The 24,647-nt window shown below is 43.7% G+C and overlaps 1 protein-coding gene across 1 annotated transcript; it reads left to right on the top strand.

Annotated features, from left to right (window-relative positions):
• The first annotated feature begins 186 nt into the window (after positions 1–186).
• On the top strand, positions 187–21,677 carry LOC310774665 (eukaryotic initiation factor 4A-III). The gene is made up of 12 exons (XM_083634772.1): positions 187–438; positions 3,281–3,353; positions 4,436–4,502; positions 6,478–6,540; positions 6,709–6,841; positions 8,006–8,086; positions 9,195–9,336; positions 10,932–11,070; positions 16,201–16,316; positions 16,671–16,778; positions 19,606–19,733; positions 21,488–21,677. Exons 1-12 carry the CDS (start codon positions 282–284, stop codon positions 21,502–21,504), a joined length of 1,224 nt encoding a protein of 407 aa, XP_083490898.1. The 5' UTR covers positions 187–281; the 3' UTR covers positions 21,505–21,677.
• Positions 21,678–24,647: the final 2,970 nt, after the last annotated feature.

The raw sequence follows: 24,647 nt of genomic DNA, 5'->3' as shown, positions 1-24,647 counted from the left end.
GACTGTATAATAATTTATCTACAGCCAATGAATAGTAACATCATGGTAACGTAGGGCGAAGGTGTAATGACGTATCTACACCAATGTGAGGCAGCAATGCACTAAACGGTGCCTAATCTGCCGGAAACCAAGAGAAGAAGAAGAAAATGCTACGCTACGTCGCTGGCTTCACACGTCATCCACGCGACACGTGCTGCGGCGGTCTTTTCTCTCTCTGCTAGGAGCAGGTCGTGTTCAGAGATATTTCCACAGCTAAACGGAGCTTTAACCACCAGACAGAGATGTCTGTGTCCGTGGCTGCTGCTCGGCAGAAGCGCCTCCTGAAGGAGGAGGACATGACCAAGGTGGAGTTTGAGACCAGCGAGGAGGTTGACGTCACGCCCACCTTCGACACCATGGGCCTGCGCGAGGACCTGCTGCGCGGCATCTACGCCTACGGTACGTCCAGGCTGCGCGAGGCCTCCATGGAGAGCTCGCCATGCTAAACGCTAACTGTTTACTGTTCTGTTAGCGCACCATGCTAAAGCGAACTGTTTACTGGTGTACTGTGGACGTTTAAAATCACGACATAAACCTTTTATTTAGCTGTACGTCATCTGCCCTGCCGTGTAGTTTATACGTTTTGTTAGATCCACCACAGCGTGCCTTTAGCTAGCTAAGCGTAGTTGTGGCGAGATGTTATGCTAAGCTAACGTTAGCTGCAGGTTTAACCTGGCTAGCTTGGCCTTGCTTAATCGGCAGCGGTGGAAGAAGTACTGGGATCGTTGACTCAAATAAAAGTAGAAATGAAACAATGTAACGTAAACACAACGTTACTCCATTACACGAAAAATATTGCATTAAATCGGACTTAACGCTATGTTAACGTAACGTTACAGAGTTAGGTTTTGGCAGCAACATGTAGTTTGGTATCAAAGTAACACTGGTGTGTGTTTGAGCAGGATGGCACGGCAGTAAACACAGATGGATCGCTTCTAGTAGTTGTACATGGTATTGAAGTGTTGTGTTGTGTACTGGAGGCAGAGGTATATAGTGCACAGGCTGTACTGGACCCCGTGGGGAGAAAATAAAACAACAATGAAAGTAATGGTTCGTTTTAGGGATGCACCGATATGAAAATTTTGGCCGATGCCGATAACCGATATTAACATTGCTGTTATGGTCGATAACCGATATTTACCGATGTCGATATGATCTGTATAAAACCACATTTTTTATGATCATCACATTTTGTACATACTGAAAAACACATGTTAACACTGAATTTGAAAAAGTTATGCATTTCTTTATTTGCAAAGCCTTTGGAAAAGCCCATAAATCATAGATTTACTGCATTATTTCATATCAATGTGAAGAATTTGGCTGATAATGATAACCGATATTAACATTGCAACATCTGACCGATACCGATATGACCGATATGTTAAAAAATCGGCCGATACTGGCCGATACCGATATGATTGCCGATATATCGTGCATCCCTAGTTCGTTTGCAGCATGGTTGCAGAGTGAATGTAAACGCTGTTGGCAGTGATCATTTCGATCAATTTTATATTTATATATCGCCAAATCATAAGTCATCTCAAGCACTTTACAAATACAGCAGGTAAAAGACCAGACTCTTTGTTTTAGACTCAACAATTTCCCAACAAGAGCAGCACACAAAAATACCCCTTTAACGGGGAAGAAAACCATGAGCAGACCAGACTCTTGGAGGGCGTTCATCTGCCATGAGCGGTTAGGTTGAGAGAGAGAGAGATGCACAGTAGTGGCAGTACTACTGCCACTACTGTGCATCTTGAGGTCTTGTGCATCTAGTTGTTGATGGTATTGTGTTATTAGTAATAACACAATACCATCAACAACTATAATAAGTAAGATCATAAGTAGTAATAGTAATCAGGGTCGGTCCACACAAGGTCCTCCTTGAAGTGCTTCGTCCTTGTATTTCAAATGAACCACTTAACCCTGTCTGTCACCTTCTTATAAAGTGTTCATCAAGGTAAAGGTAAAGTCCCACTGATTGTCACACAATGTGTGAAATTTGTTCTCCGCATTTAACCCATCCCCTGGGTGAGCGGCAGCGTGCGCCGTGCTCGGGAATCATATGGTGATCTAACCCCCCAATTCCAACCCTTTGAGTCATTCTCCGCCTCCAACAACAGCCACACACACACACACACAGACACACCTCACCATGCTGCCCCAGCCCTAGGGGATGCCACGGTGTGGACATTTTCCCCCCGGGTAATAAACACGTGACCACACCGGTGTTACTGGTGACACCGTAAAAATAAAGGTAAAAAAACAACAACAGTGAGACACCAGTCGGATATCCTCATGATCACAGCAGCTAGACTAGAGCGAACGTTCCGTTATGTATGTTGATAATAAAAGTTTTAAAGTAAGCAAGAGTCTTATGCTTTAACCGTCCATTCTGTAGGTTCATAGAGACAAGATGCTGCTGCTGTGTAGCGTACACACAATTACTTGGACACTCAAGCGCCCGGCATGGTTCTGCACAACCTCGACTTGGCGCCCTCTCGCCGAATGGCGGCGACAGCGAGACTGTGCATACTCGAACGTTAACTTGGCGCGATACACGTCCAAAACGTTATCGTGTCGTTTACCAAGAACTTGCAATCATGTCGGTGGGGGGACATTTTATTGTCCCTCCATTTCAAAACTCATTCCGGTGAGCCTGCAGAAGGCTTTGCTAGATGAGGGACAAGCACTGTTAAATGAGGAAATGGCATTTCCTCATTCCTCACAACAAGGAGTTGACGCCGCGGAGTCACATTTTCGAGGAGCTGCACGCCCCCTACGCCGAGCTGCGCCGATAACACCGACTACCGCGGCAAGCCTACCCAGCCCCCCTCTCACTTAACCTTACGTCACCAGGCTTTCTCTCACTCGTAGTTAGGGGTGCTCTGCTCCGATCAATCGGAATCGGCAGATTTTGAGCTGAAATATGAGACCGGGGATTTCTGATGTAATGATGCACATTTACAACAGCAGTAACTGTATCAACTGTAATGAAAACAGGACTAATAATAGTAATAGGGGTGGTGGGTCTCTTCCCACTGGAGTCAGGATGGAGGTTATGGAGGGTCCATTCTGCGTCCCCGTCCGTGATGTTCTAAAAGGACAGAGTTCACAGTCACACTAGATTCTTTTCACTGGAAACAGTAAGAAACACACAGAAAGAATAGTCCTCTGAAGCTGTAACACACTCCATGCTGCAGGCACACTTCTGACCTCTGATGTTTTTCCTCCTCAGGCTTTGAGAAGCCGTCGGCCATCCAGCAGAGAGCCATCAAACAGATCATCAAAGGCAGAGACGTCATCGCTCAGTAAGCTCTCCTCTCATCTCCGCTCCTCCTTTCCTCTCCTCTCTTCTAGGGATGGGCACGAGTACTCGTTGATAGCGTTGTCACGATTAGAGATGTAACGGTATGAACATTTCACATCATGATTATCGTGACCAAAATGATCACCGTTATCGTATTATCACGGTTTGTTAAAATGTGCTGAAAATGTTCAAAAAGTACTGAGAGACTCACAGAAATCATTTCACTAAGTTTTATATTGAAAACTCAGACCAAAAAAGGATTGATACACTCACTGAAATCATTTCTCCAAGGCATCTGGGAGACGGTTGCCGGTTGGTTGATGATGGACAGTATTTACCATGTTTTTCAAAGCACTGTAATCATGGTAACATGGTAATCACGGTACCACGGTTTTAATGATAATGAAAATTTGAAGTGGAATTATCGCGGTTATCATTAAAACCGGTTATCGTTACATCCTTTGTCACGATACTAGCATTTCAACTTTGATATCTCCATGACTGAGTTTAGGCTATTCCCCATGCCAACACGTTTTAAGCTGCATTGTCTCATCAAGGCAATGTTGACGAAATATTGGCTCATATTTGTGTCCACAAATGCAGATAGGGGCGTGCATGTTGTCTGTGTTTCAATAACGATGTGTGATGCGTCCCAAGCTTGCCCAGAATGATGTATGACGTGCTGAACAAATAGGCTATAGCCTAGACATATTCCCGCTGCAAAGTCCATCTCCGAGAAGAATACTAGAGGAATAAATGCATTCAAAACATCTAATTTGATCCAGAGGATTGTAGCCTGTTCTGTACCTTTCCTCTCCAGTAGGCAGCAGCACTGCCCCCAAAACCACGCCAGAGCTTCTCCCCATGTTTAGGCAGCGATGAAGTGGTTTATTGAGTCATGTCTAGCAGAGTAACTGTGGGGATAGTTTGTCCTGATTCTAGGGTTATGATCCACAGCTCATGTTTAGCAGAGGGTTCTCTGAGCTGCTTCTTTCTCTCTCTCACACACACACACACACACACACACACACACACACACACACACACACACACAGTGTCTTAGCTGTCTCTCTGTGTGTGCAGGTCTCAGTCTGGAACAGGAAAGACTGCCACGTTCTGCGTCTCTGTGCTGCAGTGTCTCGACATCCAGGTGAGTTTACCTGTTTAATGTCTGGACATCCAGGTGAGTTTACCTGTTTAATGTCTGGACATCCAGGTGAGTTTACCTGTTTAATGTCTGGACATCCAGGTGAGTTTACCTGTTTAATGTCTGGACATCCAGGTGAGTTTACCTGTTTAATGTCTGGACATCCAGGTGAGTTTACCTGTTTAATGTCTGGACATCCAGGTGAGTTTACCTGTTTAATGTCTGGACATCCAGGTGAGTTTACCTGTTTAATGTCTGGACATCCAGGTGAGTTTACCTGTTTAATGTCTGGACATCCAGGTGAGTTTACCTGTTTAATGTCTGGACATCCAGGTGAGTTTACCTGTTTAATGTCTGGACATCCAGGTGAGTTTACCTGTTTAATGTCTGGACATCCAGGTGAGTTTACCTGTTTAATGTCTGGACATCCAGGTGAGTTTACCTGTTTAATGTCTGGACATCCAGGTGAGTTTACCTGTTTAATGTCTGGACATCCAGGTGAGTTTACCTGTTTAATGTCTGGACATCCAGGTGAGTTTACCTGTTTAATGTCAGGACATCCAGGTGAGTTTACCTGTTTAATGTCTGGACATCCAGGTGAGTTTACCTGTTTAATGTCAGGACATCCAGGTGAGTTTACCTGTTTAATGTCTGGACATCCAGGTGAGTTTACCTGTTTAATGTCTGGACATCCAGGTGAGTTTACCTGTTTAATGTCTGGACATCCAGGTGAGTTTACCTGTTTAATGTCTGGACATCCAGGTGAGTTTACCTGTTTAATGTCTGGACATCCAGGTGAGTTTACTAGGGACGAGCATTTCTAACAAAAACGCTATTTGAAATTCACTGGGCCAAAGTCGACTTTTCGTTGAAATTCGCCCACCCGAAAAAAAAGTCAAAAGTCATATGGTCTCCCCTGATTCTAAGTATAGTTGAATTGCTTGGTTTGACCAAGTAAGACAACTTTTAGAAGCATTTTGCACAAGGTCTATGGAGAAATGAATGGCGAATGAAATCCCATGGAGAGGGAGAGGGTGTGTCTTTGGCACGCTATTGACGTTCATAGACCCATAGCTACGTTAGCTTAGCTTGCCGAACGAAGCAGAGATGGCCCATGGAACAGTAGACCGAATATCGGAATATATCAACTGTAAGCTGAACTACAGTTCTTAAGCATCTTCCTATTCTTATCTCAGATTGCATTTTGTCACTCTCCTCCACGTCCTCCCGGCCATCCAATGAGGAGCTACAGTAGCTAGACTGTCCAACAACAGTCTGGACTAGGGATGCACGATATATCGGCAATCATATCGGTATCGGCCGATGTTAGTCATTTTTTAACATATCGGTCATATCGGTATCGGTCAGATGTTGCAATGTTAATATCGGTTATCATTATCAGCCAAATTCTTCACATTGATATGAAATAATGCAGTAAATCTATGATTTATGGGCTTTTCCAAAGGCTTTGCAAATAAAGAAATGCATAACTTTTTCAAATTCAGTGTTAACATGTGTTTTTCAGTATGTACAAAATGTGACGATCATAAAAATGTGGTTTTATACAGATCATATCGACATCGGTAAATATCGGTTATCGGCCATAACAGCAATGTTAATATCGGTTATCGACATCGGCCAAAATTTTCATATCGGTGCATCCCTAGTCTGAACACACCACATTTCTCTTTACTTTGACTATTTTCCACATTTTACAATAACAACAAAGACCAAAAACTCTGAAATAACACAAACTGAATTCTGCAGCAAACAAACAAATCCAAACTATCTTATTTTATTATTATCATCTGTCTTGATGGAAAGACAAAGGATTTGGAAAGAAAATTATACATGATCAGTTTGATTTGAGTTTATATTTGACTCAAGCTCATTTCAAGCATTTGACTTTGGAAATACTGTGGCTTACACACAATCCACACACACACACTCCCCCTCTGAGCTGCTGTCATGTCTGCAGGTGAGGGAGACCCAGGCGTTGATCCTCGCCCCGACCAGAGAGCTGGCCGGACAGATCCAGAAGGTAGCCCCACCCACACGCCTCACCAGCCAATCACACGCCTCACCCAGCCAATCACACGCCTCAACCAGCCAATCACATGCCTCACTTACTCATTTACTGAGCTGTGTCTGTTCTGGTTGGTTAGGTTATATGTGTTTTGTGTGCATTTGCGTGTGTGTCTGTGTGTAGGTGCTCCTGGCTCTGGGGGACTACATGAGTGTTCAGTGTCACTCGTGCATCGGGGGGACCAATGTGGGCGAGGACATCAGGAAGCTGGACTACGGCCAGCACGTGGTGGCCGGGACGCCCGGCCGGGTGTTCGGTGAGTCACACATCTATCTATCTATCTATCTATCTATCTATCTATCTATCTATCTATCTATCTATCTATCTATCTATCTATCTATCCATCTCAGTAGAGACTAGGGATGTTAATGATTAACCGGTAGTCGGTTAACTGCCGTTAAGAATGTAACCGATTAAAAATAATGAACTGTTTTGACCGACGTTGTATAATATAGGTAGATCCATGGTTGTATGTATCACCTCAATGTCCAGAGCTTACACTGTGTTATTCCAGCAGTCCACCTCCTCCCCTTCCCTTCTCTCTCCTCCCCCTGCTCCCTCCCCACCTCATCACTTTGCTGCTCTCTCCTCTCTCACATTCCCCCTGCTCCCTCCCCACCTCCTCCCTCCCCACCTCCTCCCTTTCCTGTTCTCCTCCCCCACTATTCTAAAGCATGGCACCCATTCTACCCTAATGCATGGCACTGGGGATGCAGCGGTATGAGTTTTTGACGGCATGATAACCTTGGACAAAAATACCACGGTATTGCGGACCATTTCTGTTTTTACAATAGTCGAAATATTCCCATATAGCCGACGTCATCTTTTTAGATGGGGGAAAGTTCAGGGGGGTCCTTGCGTTCTCCTGCTTCATCCATTATCACACAGTATCACACACATGGTTGTAAACACAGTCAGGGACAGCTCCTCTCTGCTGTGCTCTAGTCTAGGTAGGCATGCAGCCAGGGGGAGGGGCCGCGTAAGCTGCACTCTGCAAGGGCACTTTGTTTTGGGGAAAGTGTCATGTGACTGAGGCAGCCAATAGGAAGCTGAGTTTTTTGTTAGGACTTTCACACCGGCAGGGCTCCGTTCCGGTTCCCGAACCCAAATTTGAACCGGCCGGCGTGTTCATCTACTGAATCTCAAGAAAAGCTAGAAAGCAGTACAAGAAAGAGCAAGTCGTATGCCGAACTTGCGGAAGAGATGGCCAAGGCTGGGTTCATTCGAACGCCAGACCAAATAATTAATAAACTTAAAAAACTGAAGAACCAGAACCGTGTCTGTCTGAAAGCGGTATGTGTGACTGAGGCAGCCAATAGGAAGCTGAGTTGTTTGTGTGACTGAGGCAGCCAATAGGAAGCTGAGTTGTTTGTGTGACTGAGGCAGCCAATAGGAAGCTGAGTTGTTTGTGTTTCCTCAGACATGATTCGTCGCAGGAGTCTGAGGACGAGAGCCATCAAGATGCTGGTGCTGGACGAAGCTGACGAGATGCTCAACAAAGGTGAGGAGAGACACTTCCTGTCCTTCCAGGAAGGATTTAGAGCCCCTGTACAACCCTTGGTTACAAAATTACATCACTTTTAGCTATCTTAAATAATAATAATAATGATGATCTGTAATTTATTTTATTTCACATCTTTTTAGACCACATTTACATCGTCAGTGGGTCCTGTTGTTTAGCCTCACAATGGTATTGGATAGTAAATGTGTTTTAGGTCCCGTATCTGGCTATGAACGACACAACCTCCAATCTTCTTGGGCCTGACAGGGTTAAGGAGTCATCTGTAACTTTCTATGACGCCCATGTCTATGATGTCTATAATGCATTATAGACCTAGACATTATAGACTATATGAAGCGAGCTTCTCTACACTGTAGAGAGAGAGAGAGACGTGTTGAGACAGAGTTCTGATTGTATTTTGTGTTTTAATCCACAGCAGAACGTAGAAATCAGCTGATAGAGCAGACTGCAGATTCTCACAGAATAAAATAACGGGAAAATCCTGTTGTTATTTTTTGTTGTCGTTTAAACCGAATGTTTTATGGTAACTCGTGATTCTCTGGAAGACTTGTTGGCTTGAAACTTACGAGCCTTAAAACTCGTTATATTTGGATTTATCGAAATGTCTTTGGAGAAAATGGGCGTGGAACTTACTTCCGGGGCAAATTACGTCACGAAAAGTCACGTGTCTGTTGAGCTCTATTGATCCGGTACGTCAACGGTATTCTTAACGGTTCTTTTTGTTGAATTAAGAAGAGAGATCGCTTTAACGCAACGTTACACTTGCAACTCACTAGCACCCGTGCCAGTGGATACATATTTATCTTAGCACTGAATATTTAATAGCATATGCAAGCAAAACTGTGGCACTGTACAGCCCTGTGCACATTGTTAATAATGTTGGGTTACTATTTAAAAAGAAATGTAACGGGGGGAAAACTGACGCATTCGAATACTGATTTGGACATGGATTATTACCATGGCATCGATTGAAGCTTGGAAGCATTTAGGTCAGTAGAGTCTGGACAGACATGGATGTAGACTTGACTTGTTGAGGCATACAACCCATTAGCTTTAATGCTAAGTGTGTTGTTGTTGTTGTGCTCAGGCTTCAAGGAGCAGATCTACGATGTGTACCGCTACCTGCCCCCAGCCACCCAGGTGTGTCTGATCAGTGCGACGCTGCCCCACGAGATACTGGAGATGACCAACAAGTTCATGACCGACCCCATCCGCATCCTGGTCAAACGGTCAGTCTCTCTCTCTCTCTTTCTCTCTCTCTCTCTCTCTCTCCAGGATCGTCACATGATACCGGATCTATAGAAAGGTTTTAGTAGATTTAAAAGAGTCTATTTATTAGCAGGTCAATCCAGAGTCTAACCAATCTAGAATCTGTATATCTAGAATCTAATAGCAGCAACTCTGAACCTTTTGTAACTTGAGGCTCACTTTTGATTATTAAAAGAAATCTAAGGACCACCTTCCCAAATGAGGGGAAAACATACAAAAAACATATTTCTTTTAAATAGCTGTAATATAGTGTGCAACATTTGATAATGTATCTGTCTAAAAACACACCTCAACATAGGGGTTTCCAAATCGATGATTAGATGAATACATTACTTTTGATTATATCAAGTGACAGCCAATAGGCCAGACATCACCAAATGGCAGACCGCGGTCCGGGTCCGGACCCAGACTATATATATATAAATCATTGAGGATTATTAAAGATTGACGGAGCGTCTCGATTTTAACCGGTGCAGCGTTTCTAGACTTCATGGTACGAGTTCACCAGCCACAGACCAATCGCATGCACTGATAATCGCATGTGATGCTACTCAGCCAATCCGGGTCGCCACTGGCAACCCATGTGATGCTACTCAGCCAATCAGGGGTGCTGCTCAAGCTGCTGCTTAGAAAAGTAATGGCTGCTCCCGTTTCCAGAAAAAGCAATGAGATAAACAGCCATAAGTGCAGTTCTTGCAGAAATAGGCTCAATAACAACAATTAACACGAACACTATGATGCACCAGCGGAGTTTATCGGCCAAACATATGTTTTCGTCGCTCTTCTACGATGGATGGATTATTTTGGACTGCATGTGGTGATGCTGATTGGCTGAAGGAGTTGTCTGTCAAGGCAAGTACTCCCGCCCACTGCTATCACTGTGAGATAACGTTATCTTATCAGGATGATTCTGCCAGCAGGGCACACTTCTCTCATTGAACAAGAGAAAGTGGGGGAATTGTTCAAATGTGCTCAGATAGTTTTGGTTGAGACTGTTAAAAAGTGCAGTTAACTAAAAGAAGATGAACTGAACTCATGGTACACTTTTTATTTCCTTTTTCTAAAATTAAGCTCTCTATGTATTTTTATTTTTCAATGCAGCCCTTATTTTACTTGAAAGAGAAAATATAATGTATTTATTATTAAAACACGTAATACCAGTTGAACGTGAAAACTGAAAATACTTTTTTTATTTGAAAATATATTTTTTCTGAAAATAAAGATTGTTGAAATACTGAATTACTTTATTTGATATAACAGTCAGTTGTTGACTACATGCAGACGTTGATAGAACTATTAGGCTACTTCAATATACAATATATGGCACTGAATCATCATAAAAGTTAGACGTTGCGATGTTCCGGACCTTTGCTCAAGTACATTTTCTCTAAGTGGACCTCTTTGGATTTTAATTGAATACCCCTGCAATAAAACATCCCTGTGTATGAGGTTTGAGTTCTCCCTTTCTCTCTCTCCCTCTCTCTCTGTCTCTCTATCTGTCTCCCCTCTCTCTCTGTCTCCCCTCTCTCTCTGTCCCTCTCCCTCTCTCTCTCAGTGATGAGTTGACTCTGGAGGGCATCAAGCAGTTCTTTGTGGCGGTGGAGAGAGAGGAGTGGAAGTTTGACACACTGTGTGATCTGTACGACACACTGACCATCACCCAGGCAGTCATCTTCTGTAACACCAAGAGGAAGGTGAGACCACATGTCTGTCTGTCTGACTGACTGACTGACTGTCTGTCTAACTGACTGTCTCTGTTTCTGTCTCTCTGCCTGTCTGTCTCTCTGCCTGTCTGTCTAACTGACTGTCTCTGTTTCTGTCTCTTTGCCTGTCTGTCTCTCTGCCTGTCTGTCTCTGTTTCTGTCTCTCTGCCTGTCTGTCTCTCTGTCTGACTGACTGTCTGTCTGTCTGACTGACTGTCTGTCTCTGTCTGTGTGTCTGTCTGCCTGTCTCCGTCTCTGCCTGTTTGACTGACTGTCTGTTAGGGATGGGGGAGAGTACTCGGGTACTCGAGTACTCGTTTGTAACGAGAGTACCGTTTCCGCTGTCCGGGTACTCGCCCCACCCCCCTCCCCTATAAAAATGGCCGATCTAACGTTAACAGCGTCTAGCGAATCGCCAGCAACACAGACGTCCATGTATATTAACGCAATCTATATTCAGCAGATGTAAAATAAACAAGATTTGATTGCAGTTGTTTTCCGTTCATGGCCAATTTATATATAGATGTGCAAGCAAAGATGGTAACGTTAGATGTTTTTTACTCGGACGGACCACTTTGACTAACGGACCCCTGACAGTAACTTTGTTTACCATAGCCAAATGTTCCGTGTTTCACCACGGGCGGGGACCATCACTCGGATGTTGTTGGTGGTTTTTGCGGTTAACGTTAGCGAACATTATTACTGTTTGCAGTTATCATGTTTGCAGTTATCACTTTTTGGCAGAACACCAGAGTTTTTAATAAGTGGATTTACTTAACAGTGATCAAGAAGCAGTATGGAATGATTACCGACATGTATTGGGAATTACTTTTACTGAGGTAGGCTAACGGCTAACACCGGATCACCTTATCACAGTCAATCTGTAAAAACTAAAAAGTGCACCAGGCAGCGCTTTTTCCATGCAAAATTGGTAATGTGTGTGAAGTTGCTGTGAACAGCCCCATACAAAGCAGATCACCCCTGCTCTCATCACAGGCATTTGGCGAATGCTAATGGTAACTGCTTAACATAGCCAAACTTAGGATCTTTCATGTGTGTGTGTCGTTCCCCCGGGGGGGGGGGGGGGGGGGGGGGTACTCGAGTACTCTTTCATAACAGAAGGAGAGTACTCGAGTATTTAAATCCCTTACAATGCCCATCCCTACTGTCTGTCTGACTGACTGTCTGTCTCTGTGTGTCTGTCTGCCTGTCTCTGTCTCTGTCTCTCTGCCTGTTTGTCTGACTGACTGGCTGTCTGTCTCTCTCTCTGCCTGTCTCTTTTAGGGCTGCACAATTGATTTTGAATTATACTTTGAATAATTAATTAGTTAGGCCGATGTAAAAAAAGAAAATCCGGCAATTAGTGCGGCACGATTAATCGAATCGCAATCGCGATGTCAGCACGTGCGATTACATAACCGCAGAAGTGTGCGATTATTATTATTTTTTCACGTCTTTTTGAGTGTGTGTGTGTGTGTGTGTGTGAGCCGCCTCTAAACTAAACAGCAAACAGCAAACACACGTTTCTCTGCCATCACACTGGGCATCAACACTAGCGGGAGACTTCTCCCATGCACTCCCGCAAATAAGTAATGTTATGCGCAGCACGGTTACATAACATCTTACCGAGAGGGAGAGAGAGAACATCCATAATCGCTAACAGCAAGCTATGCTAATGACTAGCCGTTCAGAAACGCATGTAAACAGCCGTGTGATTAGTGAGAACGTCAGTAAAATAAGGAGAGAGCGGCAGGTGCTTATGCAGAACTAGCGCACGATTAAGTGCGCAGTGGGTAATGACCCGCTGTGATGAAGAATATAGCGAGATTAACAAGGTTGATAGCAGCAAAACACTGTCGCAGCTGCCAGCAGCAGCACCTCCAGGCTTCAACTAGCCTGTCACATGATGCCTTCATGGTCCCTCGATAAAGTCTGCAGATACACGTTACCTCACCTCTCTCAAGAAGCGTCACGTGAGTGTGGCGTTTAAGGCCATCTGTCGCTACAAAAGATATAAACGGGGTGTATTACTGGACAGACATGTAACTACCGTAAATTCCGGACTATAAGCCGCACCTTTTTTCCCGTTTTTTGGGCTTTTTTGGCCCCTGCGGCTTATATAACGGTGCGGCTTATCTATGGATTTTTTCAAAAAAAAAAAAAAAATCTCTCTTTTTTAGCACTCTTTCTAACTATAAATCCTATATACCGTAAATTCCGGACTATAAGCCGCGGCTTTTTTCCCGTTTTTTGGCCCCTGCGGCTTATATAACGGTGCGTCTTATCTATGGATTTTTTCAGAAAAAAAAATAAAAATACAAATAAAATCTCTCTTTTTTAGCACTCTTTCTAACTATAAATCCACTTCTGTTTTAATTTCCTCTCTTGCCCTCTTTTCACCACACCGCGGACACTGTGTGCACTGTAAAAATAAACAACGGTGGTGTTGTGTTATGTTGTTTTGTTGAAATGTTACGGTAATACGGTAAATGGGAGCTTCCTCAAACAGCCATTCTCTTTCCCGACAATCCCCTCTGTGCGTGACCACTTACATATGGTAATTACGGTAAGCAAACGGCCACTCAGCCATCAACTCCCTCCCCCGACTACCAGGAGAAAATCACAAACTTCGGCGAATTCACACAAAGGAAGATCAAGGAATATTCCATCGAACCGGAGCAGATCATAAATATGGATGAAGTGCCTTTGACGTTCGACCTGCCACTCACTCGGACTGTTAACAAGAAGCGCCCTGGAGGATTCTTTCACCAAAAAAAAGCTTTGCTCGTTCTCGACAGCATGAGAACGAGCAGTAGAAGCAACACTCTCACTTACCATGGGGAAGGTACGCAGAAATTCACACGACGCAGCTTTCAAGTTGAAAGCAGTCAATCTCGCATTAAAAGAGGGAAACAGAGCAGCCGCGCGTAACCTGGGCATCGATGAGTCAATGGTGAGGCGTTGGACGGTGCAGCAGGAGGAACTGTCTCAGCACGGAATATTATAGGAGTGTGAAAACATCCACAATCACCAACGGGTTCCAAAACGCTGGACTGCTGCGGGATGAAGAGGATGACGCCGCCACAGCTGGCGCTGAGGGCCGTCAGAGGCTTCAGAGGCTGTTCGATGCCGACAGTGACGAAGAGGAGTTCGTTGGTTTTGAGTGACAATGAAGGAGAGAGGAGAGTGGTTGACGAAGCCACCCTGAACCTGTTCGTTTCCGACACTGAAGATGAGGACTTTGGTGGTTTCAGTACGCAGGAAGAAGAGGAAGACGAGGATTAGTGACTTGACTTCTCTGGTTACAGGTTTGCTGCACATATAGCCTATTGTTGTGTGATTTTGTCTGGGGATTAGTGACCTGACTTTTGTTTTGTTTTGTTGAAATGTTAATAAATGGGAGCTTCCCCAAACTGCCATCTCTTTCCCGACATTCCTCTCTGTGCACGAACCCTTTCATATGGTAATTAAACATCAAAACACCCGCGGCTTATAGACCGGTGCGGCTTATAGAAGAAAAAAATAGTCAATTTTGGTCCCGCGGCTTATAGACCGGTGCGTCTTATAGTCCGGAATTTACGGTAACTATAATAAGTTTTAATTTCCTCTCTTGCCCTCTTTTCACCACACTGTATGACACTGTATGACACTGTGTGCACTGTAAAAAACAACACAGGTGGTGTTGTGTTATGTTGTTTTGTTGAAATGTTAATAAATGGGAGCTTCCTCTACAATCCCCTCTGTGCATGAACCCTTACATATGGTAATTAAACATAAAAAAAAAAAAAAAAAAAAAAAAAAACATTAAAACACCCGCGGCTTATAGTCCGGTGCGGCTTATATAAGAAAAAAATAGTCAACTTTGAAGGTGCGGCTTATACACCGGTGCGGCTTATAGTCCGGAATTTACGGTAACTTTGCAACTTTGCTGAGCCATCTTCTATGTGCTGTAACACAGTTTAGTTTATATTTGTCTGGCGTTTCTTTTTTTACATGTTTGGGACAGGCAAATGTTTTTTTGTAAAGATAATTTTATTTCAAATTGTTTTATTTTTTTAGTTTTAATATATTTTAAATTGTAACATATTTCATGTATTTTAGTCTGTGATACGTGAAACCGTGGTATTTTTGTCCAAGGTTATCATACCGTCAAAAACTCATGCCCGTACATCCCTAGATACCATTTGTTTATTACATCGCAATCACCCTCGCAAATCGCAATATTGTCCACCATAATCGCTAATTGCACCTTTCCCCCAAATCGTGCAGCACTATCGTCAATCAATTTTCACTTTAACTAGGATTAATGACGGTACGGCGGCTCTCTCTCATGTACGCGTGTGCTGCTTCCTCGTCCCTCCTCCCTCCTGTAAAGTCTCTCTGAAGGCCGTGGCTAGTGGCTACTAAAGACAGCAGCGCAGTCAACTTATTTCAACACCTCCAAAAAAGCACACAGAGTGTGAGCAGCGTGTTGCACTGCGGACTGCACAAGATAACGAGACACACACACATTTCACGAACACGGACGTTCTCACCGGACGGTGATATCAATAAATGTACAATGTCGTACTTGTTACGTTGAAAATCAAAAAGAACACGCTCAACTCGGAAATAATATTAACTGGGTGCTGGATCCTAAAGGGTTCAAATGATAAAGAAAGATAAGGACAGCACTCCAAGTTAAAATAATTTATTGCCACACGTACTTGTTACGTTTTCATGTACAGTATATGCAGAGCAAATGTTTGTTCATGGAAATTTGGTTTAAAAATCATTGAAAAGTCTAAATCCATTGGTCAAAATGTGTATGAACCCTGACATAGGGTCTGCACCAACATCACATCCAGTCAAGAATAGAGGGTTTGCACCAAAATCACATCCAGTCAAGAACAGAGGGTTTGCACCAAAATCACATCCAGTCAAGAACAGAGGGTTTGCACTAAAATCACATCCAGTCAAGAACAGGGTGCATGTAGCACGATACTAACGATCTGTCTGGAAAGGCAGATCGTGGAGACATTCACCACCCCGAACACCAGACAACATCTTCAAAACAACAAAAGATTGAAAATGTGTAGGAGCCTGTTGTCTGTTGTAAGCGCAGATCACTTTCTGTTCCAGGTGGACTGGCTGACAGAGAAGATGCGCGAGGCGAACTTCACCGTCTCCTCCATGCACGGAGACATGCCCCAGAAGGAGAGGGAGTCCATCATGAAGGAGTTCAGATCCGGAGCCAGGTACCACACCTAGAACCCTGTAGATCACAAGCCTGTAGACCAGAACCACCTGAAGACAGCCTGGTTCTGCTGTAGTCATCAGGGCTGCATCTAACGATTCTTTTCATTATCGATTAATCTGACGATGATAAAGTCCAAAGTCCGTGATTCCGCCCACATTTTCTGCATTGCGCAAATCATGTCTCTACACATGCCACCACTAATGCCAGATACAGATACAGCAGGATTAGCATTTGACCATTTGATTTCTCTGACACATTGCTTTGAGTATTGACTTTACTGTTATTTAACGTTACTCATTACTCATCGTGTGTGTGTGTGTGTGTGTGTGTGTGTGTGTGTGTGTGTGTGCAGTCGTGTGTTGATCTCTACAGATGTGTGGGCCAGAGGTCTGGATGTTCCTCAGGTTTCCCTCATCATCAACTATGACCTGCCCAACAACAGAGAGCTGTATATACACAGGTACACAACCACAACTACACACACACACACACACACACACACACACACACACACACACACACTATGGCCTGCCCAACAACAGAGAGCTGTATATACACAGGTACACAACCACAAATACACACACACACACACACACACACACACTATGGCCTGCCCAACAACAGAGAGCTGTATATATACACATGTACACAACCACAAATATACACACACACACACACACACACACACACACTATGGCCTGCCCAACAACGGAGAGCTGTATATGTACACAACCACAAATACACACACACACACACACACACACACTATGTCCTGCCCAACAACAGAGAGCTGTAGCCTATATACTGTATACACATGTACACAACCACAACTACACACACACAGCTACTTGGCCAAAAACAGACTCACCTTTGTCCTTTATGTAGTATGTTCAAATGGTTTCCAACCTTGGGGTAGCGACCTCAAATGGGGTCGCCTGGAATTCAAATGGGGTCGCCCGATTAAAAAAAAAATGTTTACACACCACACAATTTAAAAGCTACCGAAGAGGATTAGGGCCACATGTGAAAAATGTATTTGAGTTCTGAGTTTAAAGCAGCTACGAGCGAGATTTTCGATTGTTATTGAAGAGTCTAAATTTAATATCGATGCATCACATCTTACCTCTAATAGTAGACGAGACCAACGCCGAGTAGTCTCGCTTGAACCCCGAGTGAATTGGCCAGTGTTGTCTTGACGATTAGTCTGTCTGCGGCCGGGGCAGATCAGGAAGTGAAATGAAACGGTTTGCGGCAGCCACTTCGGCCATAACCACAAAATAACAAAATTACTTCCAAACAAACTGTTAGAATATAACGAGAGATGTTTGCGAGAGTAGCAAGCCCCTGCATGGCGTTCTCCGTGTTTATGGTCTGTTGCTAGGCAGAGCGAAACGGTTGAAGGCAGACAGCTGCCGTAAACCGTTTCATTTCACTTCCGGGTTTATCCGGCCCGCCGGTAGACCGATAGAGAGAGAGAGAGCCTGGTGACGCGAGGTTAGTAGACAGACACAGACTCTATAATCATCAAGAGAGCAATCTCAGATTCACACGGCTTTGGTCTCAGCTACTATTATAGGTAAGATGTGATGCATCAATATTATAATTATACTGTTTAATAACATTCGAAAATCTTGCTCGTAGCTGCTTTAAAGTCGAGCTCAACCCAAGAATGACTTCTTTTCTTTTAGTTAAAATACCTGGGTATGCAAAAAAACTCACAACAGTCTAATTCCTTTAGTTTTTCACACTTTTTCACATCAAAAGTTCATTTTTCAAGATTTCATTGATAACACTAATCTACAGTTTGCTGACGTCACCTAGTAGTATCACATTTCTACCCCATTTCAACCAATCATATCACGACATGCAGCTGTCAATCAAATCTTCATTTCAGTCGGGGTTACGGTGGTGCAGTGGTAAGCGCTGTCGCCTCACAGCTCGAACGTCCTGGGTTCGATTCCCACCTGGGACGCTGTGAACGCTGAAGGAATGCGTGCCCGTCCGCATGTCCTCGAGTGCCCACCCCCGGGTGGGGTCGTCAAAAGGGCCTTTCTGTGTGGAGTTTGCATGTTCTCCCCATGCCTCCCCGGGGTTTCCTTCATATAGGAACCCCCTTCACCAAAACATGCAATATCCTGGTTGCTGATGTGGTTCCTCCTCTGGTCGTTCGGGGGGCCTGTTCGGAGGGAGGGGAACTCGTTGGAATAGCGTGATCCTCCCACGTGCTATGTCCTGAAGTCGTGAAGCTTTCCCTGTCAGGTGAAAAGAAGCGGCTGGCTAACTGCCCATGTCTCAGAGGAAGCATGGAGCCAGTTTTCGGCTCTCCCCAGATCGGCAGAGGGGGGAGCAGCAACCAGGATAAAATAAATTAGCACTAATGGGGGTTAGAAATGGGATAAAAAAATCGGGGGGGAGGGGGAATCTTCATTTCAGGATAATTTTCTCTTCCAAATGAAGTAGAAAATGGCGCCTAGTGCCTGTCATTTGGCAGAATTCCTATCCCATAAACTAACTGCTAACTTGGCCAATTGCATGAAACATGAACAAAAAACAAAAACTATAATCTCTAAGAATGAAAAGAAATGTAACTGGCTCGTTAAAACGCGCATTCCAGGGATATCGTATTTACAGAAATAGCATAAAAGGCGCGCGCTTGAGAGCGTGGTAGTCAGGGGTCTCCCCTCGGAGATTTCAGGCAGGCGGGCAGCACCCATTCATCGGATTGTCCGCTCGCTCCGCACGAAGCAAGTGGCTGCCTGGTACTCCGCGGATCCCACTCGTGTAGCACGACAACACGCTGAATCCCACTCGATTTGGGGATGGAACACGTCATGATTGACCAATGCCAAAGCCAGTCGACAGAATTGTCAAATCAAATCATCGACACGCATATGGTCCGCCTCTCAATTTGTTTTCAGTCTCCGACGCTCGTACTATTGCATTCGCCTTCCGGATTCTGAGAATAAAGTCAGAAGACTTCCAAGATTAAAGTCAGAATTCTGAGTTTAAGGGAAACTGATTTTCAACCAGTTTTGTATCATTACGAAATCAGTAGTAGATCCAAAAACTGTAAACAGTTTTGCGAGAGTTCATTTAATTTGACTGTTACTTTGAGTTGATTTGAGTAATTAAGTTGTGCACCGGTGATGTAATTTGTGCACGAATGACATCACTACTACTGGAATTTGAAGGTCTCAGGTCCCTAGATTTTTGTGACTTCAAAGCGGGGTCACAAGCTAAAAAGGTTGGGAACCCCTGAAGTAACATCATCCCCCCCCCTCCCACAGGATTGGTCGGTCCGGGCGTTACGGCAGGAAGGGCGTGGCCATCAACTTTGTGAAGAACGACGACATCCGCATCCTGAGAGACATCGAGCAGTACTACTCCACCCAGATCGACGAGATGCCCATGAACGGTACTCGCACACGCACGCACACACACACCCATGATGCCCACGAGCTGGCCTTCTGTTATTGGCTGATCGTCTCGGCCTTCTACAGCAGGGATACTCAACTTGCTTTGCACGGGGGCCACTTTCGTGAAATGATAGGAGGCCAGGGGCCAGTTAATAAACAATCAATATACATTTTTCAGTATCGGATTGTAGGCTTTTGGGGTGTCAGTCGGAGTTTAGTCTGACAATGTTGTGCACACCGGATAGTTAGGTACATACATAAGTGCCTGGGTAGTGCGAGCAGACGGCGGTATTTGATAATTTAGCAGCTAAATCATAGATTATTGAAAGATATTCCATATTCCAGACTGAAATGCTAGAACAGAAGTGGAGTATTGGCCAGAATGACATGAACATTTGGACACTTATTCAGCGGGTATCTTGCAGGTGCACTGTAATTATTGTTATTATTTGTTTTTTGCAATTCCATCGCGGGCCGCATGTGGCCTGCGGGCCGCAGGTTGAGTATCACTGTTCTACAGTCTCTCCGCACTGGTCTTCAGAGCACTGCCCTGCAACTCATTATACATTTGTTTGGGTTGTTAAGAATAGCCATGCTTATCTGTTTTCTGAATGCATGTATCCTTTGTGGGATTTGACTGACAAAAGTTTAACTGGTTAAACTGCTACATAAATAAATGGCCATGTGGTCATTTTATATAAACTATCAATTTAATTTACAAAAAATATGCTATATCGTGATGTATATCGTTATCGGGATATGAAATGACCTATATCGGCATATGAGATTTTGGTCATATCGCCCACCCCTATCGTACATAAAAATAAAAAAAATCGTTGCATCCCTGGTGTGTTTATGCGTTAATGTTATTAGCAAATAGCCGAAATGGACGCGGAAAAGGAAGTGACGGTGGCTCTTCCGCTTTCCTTTTCCTTTTCCCTTTCGGCTTTTCCCTTTCGGCTATTTGCAAATAACCTTACCGCATAATCACACTGCATAGAAGACGTCGACTCGTCTTACAACAACAGTGGAAATTTACTGGAAAGTTGCGGTGCAAGTTGCTATTTAGACTGTAAACAGTGGAGCACGGACGCAGAAAAGGAAGTGACGGTGTGACAAGTCTATTTTTCAAATAAAAATAGACTGGATTACCAGATTGGACTTGAGGTTATGCAACACCCACATGGATATGTTGTTTTTTTCAGACAAGAATTTGTAGAATTCTAAAAGTTGTTGACAGCTCAAGACAAGTCCTTACAGCAATGATACTCAACTTGCGGCCCGTGACAGGGTGCACAGTGGCCCCCCGACCATTTTCTAATAATTTCACGTTAGTTTTCATTGTGAATTAGAATCTAGTTTACAATACAAACTAATGTGAAATAAAGTTTGGCTGAGCTCCAGCTAAATTGTCAAATACCGCCGTCTGCTCGCTACCCAGGCACTTATGTATGTACTTAACCTAACTAACTTAACCTAACTAACTATCCGGTGTGCACAACATTGTCAGACTAAACTCCGGCTGACACCCTACAAACCTACAATCCGCTACAGAAAAATGTATATTGTTTGTTTATTAACTGGCCCCTGGCCTTCTATCATTTCACGAAAGTGGCCCCCGGGCAAAGCAAGTTGAGTATCCCTGCCTTCCAGTCCTGCCTCCTGTCTCCAGACACGTTCACAGCTTCCATCTGTCTGTTTCCTCTGTTCATTATTGATTGATTATTTGTTTGTTTGTTTGTTTTGTCTGCAGTGGCCGACCTGATCTAGACGAGGAGGAGCTACTGAACCACGGCTCCTTCACCCCTTTACTTCCTGTTATTTCCTGACTTCCTGTTTTACTTTGTTTTTTAAATCATTTGAGGCCAGAGTCTGAGTTAGAGTTTGTGGTGACTGTTGCTGTCTGATGCTTTTTTTGTAAATAAAGATCCTTTGGTTCCACATCCGAGTCTCACCTCATTTAAAAACCACATACACACTCAACGCTTCTCTCTCTCTCTCTCTCTCTCTCTCTCTCTCTCTCACTCTCACACACAGACACACAGACAGACGTTTGGACAATGTCTTCCTCAGAGTCAGTAAAGGACAAGGCTTGATTGACAGGTGTAAATACCACACACACACACACACACACACAGATCAGTCACTGGCGGGGTGTGATCCATACATCATTAGTACAGTCAATGTTGAAGTACCACAAATACAATAAATAACATTAAAGAATCACAGGAAACAAGCCTGATTAATTTCTTCATTAGACAAACATTATACCAACATAATTTAGCAGATACTTTCTGCCACTGTTTAAATTTGACCATTTTCACATCAAAAAATTCTCCAGAATGTAAACCTTCACTTATTTCCTACTGTTTTTACCATATCACCACCACCATAGTTTTTGAGGGAGTCTCCCTCTGTCTCTTCCTCTAGCTCTTCCCTGCTCTCTATGCCCTCCCTCTCCTCTGTTATGTTCTCCACTGAAAGGGTTAACATGTCAGCAGCAGCAGCAGGAAGTGTTCCAGCCTTCAAACCATATTTTGAAGTTTCACTTCCTCCAACAAGAAGTTTTTTTTCAACTAGAAAAAAGAAGAGAGAGAAGAAGCCTCCTCCCCTGGTTCATTTCCTTGTTCGGTGTGGCGCAGATAACTTTCTCCGGCTAAAGGTATTGTAACGAGTTTATTGACAGTTTTTAAAATATTTTTTTACTTTCCTGACTACCAGCAGATCTTTAGTGAATGTTACCGCCTGCCATTAGCTTATCTACACTAGAACTTGAGCAAATCTACAGCTGAGCTGTTGAAGGTGTGGCTGGCTGTCTGATGTTTAGGCCAGCTACGTTCGCTTCAAAACAACTCATCGCTCAAATGGTTTTCCAACATGTTTGTGTTTTCATGTTCAAGTATAAAGTGTGTTCTGTTCACACTTGGTCCCTTTCAGCCCTCCAAGTGGACTCGGACCTCTTTAGTCAGCATTTTCTGTGCATATGTGAACACTCCAACAGAACTCAGACCCCTCTGAAGTGAACCGAACTCCGACCTGATCAGGACTCAGGAGGTGGTCCGAGTTCGGTTCACATCCAAGTCTCCTTTGTGGTTCACTTCACCTGTGCAGTGTGAACACAAAGTGGTCCAGATTCACTTTAATCTCACATTGTTGGCTCTTTGCTCGTAACAGCTTCAGCGTATCGCCCGAGTTCTACCTCTTATGCCCATGCCATGTGCCTATTTACAGTTTTCTGATAGGCTTAAAGGGATAGTTGGGTTTGTTTGAAGTGGGGTCCTATCAGCTAGTTCCATACACTAACTGAAATAGGTAAAGTGTTCTGGACGCTGAGCGCACCGTTTATCGAGACCCAGCACTCTGAAGCAACAGCCTCCACAGCTCTGTCTCTAGTAGGCTACAGGGGGGTAAGAACTAAAACGTAATTTAGCCACCTAAAACAACGCCCACCTAAACAAATCAATATCAGTGTACATGCACGCTCTATTTTGACAATTTTCAGTGCTTGACTTTACCGTCAAACAGCCCTCTCATTCGGCACTATTTCCTCCCAACCGTACAACTACCGTATTCCTCCGCTAAACGTGAGACTGACTTAACCCCGGCTAAGTGTAGTGTGAAAAGCCCTTTTGTTGTTGCTCCACTTAAAGAGGTCCAAGTGTGAAAACACCCTAAAGTAGTTTGTAATGCTTGTGTTGCCTTCTGCCTGCAGGTTTGAGGTGAAGACGTTCAGTTCCATTGATTCTCACTATCAGCCAGCGATACTAACAGGAAGCTTTCGGACAATAAAAAAAAAGATAGTCAAGTAAGTTGATCAAAATAACGGCTATTTGGAACTCTGATTTTCTCATCTCAGCTGATAGAAGCCGGGCTCTGAGCAGTGAGTAGTACGGCCGGGGAACGTGTTCGGTCATAATTCTTAATCAACAATATTGTGTAAACTATATTTTAATGTAACACTTATTGTTTCAAGTAGGCCTAAGACCTGATGAAGCAAGTTACAACCAACAATATGTTGAATAGAATAAATGACAAAATAAAGTGCAAAGTAAAACTATGTAATCACAAGACAGTAAAATATCTTGCTCTAATAAAATGGAAGAGTTAACTTCCTCAGTAAAAAACTTTTGATATTGTACCTGTCATTTTCACTCTGTCACTGTCAACTCCTCTATGCATTACATGTCCGTGTGCTGCTCTGCTTGTTAGTTCCCTGTAGATGATGTGGTCAATGTCTCCATCTAGCGGCCACACAGTAGAACAACATGACCTGATCTGTGGTTGCTGTCAGACTAGTCTCTCCCCAGACTCAAATATTATGTTGAATCACTGCACTCCACATACTACATAAATGAGTCTGTGCTGCTTCACAGCCACAGCTGGTATTTGAGGGCAGGTCTAGGGGGGCGTTGAAATTGAATGAGTGACAGGTCTTAGCACCAATGAGAGAGTGGTTGGAAAAATGGGCTGCGACTGATCGCAAAGTCGTTACTGAAAGTCCAATGCCTCCCTCATGTATATGTATGTCTCTGTAAGTCTATATGTCTTTACGTATACACTATACTTTATCCAATATGTATGTATGTGTTACTTACATTGTATCCCTGTCAGTTGCCCTATGTATGCACTCATTTTTCTTTTTTCTTTTTAAACCCTATGCACTTTACATCTACCTGTCGAGGGATGGAAATTAGCTAAGGTTACAATCCGGCACATTTACATGTAAATGTTCATTAATGCTGCACTGTCCCTATGAAATAAATAAATAAATAAATAAATAAATAAATACAAATAAAATAAAACCCTATGGTGATGAGTGGTAATTGCAGGTGAGATCCAAACTGTCAATGGGCTCACTATCAGATAGTGACTTTTTGAAAATGTTTGAGATTATAACTTTAAATCAGGATTCT

Source organism: Poromitra crassiceps (assembly GCF_964638095.1).
Source record: "Poromitra crassiceps genome assembly, chromosome: 4".
In the NCBI taxonomy this organism is placed as follows: Eukaryota; Metazoa; Chordata; class Actinopteri; order Beryciformes; family Melamphaidae; genus Poromitra; species Poromitra crassiceps.
Note: the sequence above shows the minus strand (reverse complement) of the source record. Positions and strands in the feature narration are given on the sequence as shown.

Excerpts from the sequence above, each read along its gene's own strand:
- LOC310774665 (XM_083634772.1), top strand. The coding sequence starts at position 282 with ATGTCTGTGTCCGTGGCTGCTGCTCGGCAGAAGCGCCTCCTGAAGGAG. Across the intron at positions 8,087-9,194 it reads TGACGAGATGCTCAACAAAG|GCTTCAAGGAGCAGATCTAC; the intron begins GTGAGGAGAGAC and ends TGTTGTGCTCAG. Across the intron at positions 11,071-16,200 it reads TCTGTAACACCAAGAGGAAG|GTGGACTGGCTGACAGAGAA; the intron begins GTGAGACCACAT and ends TTTCTGTTCCAG.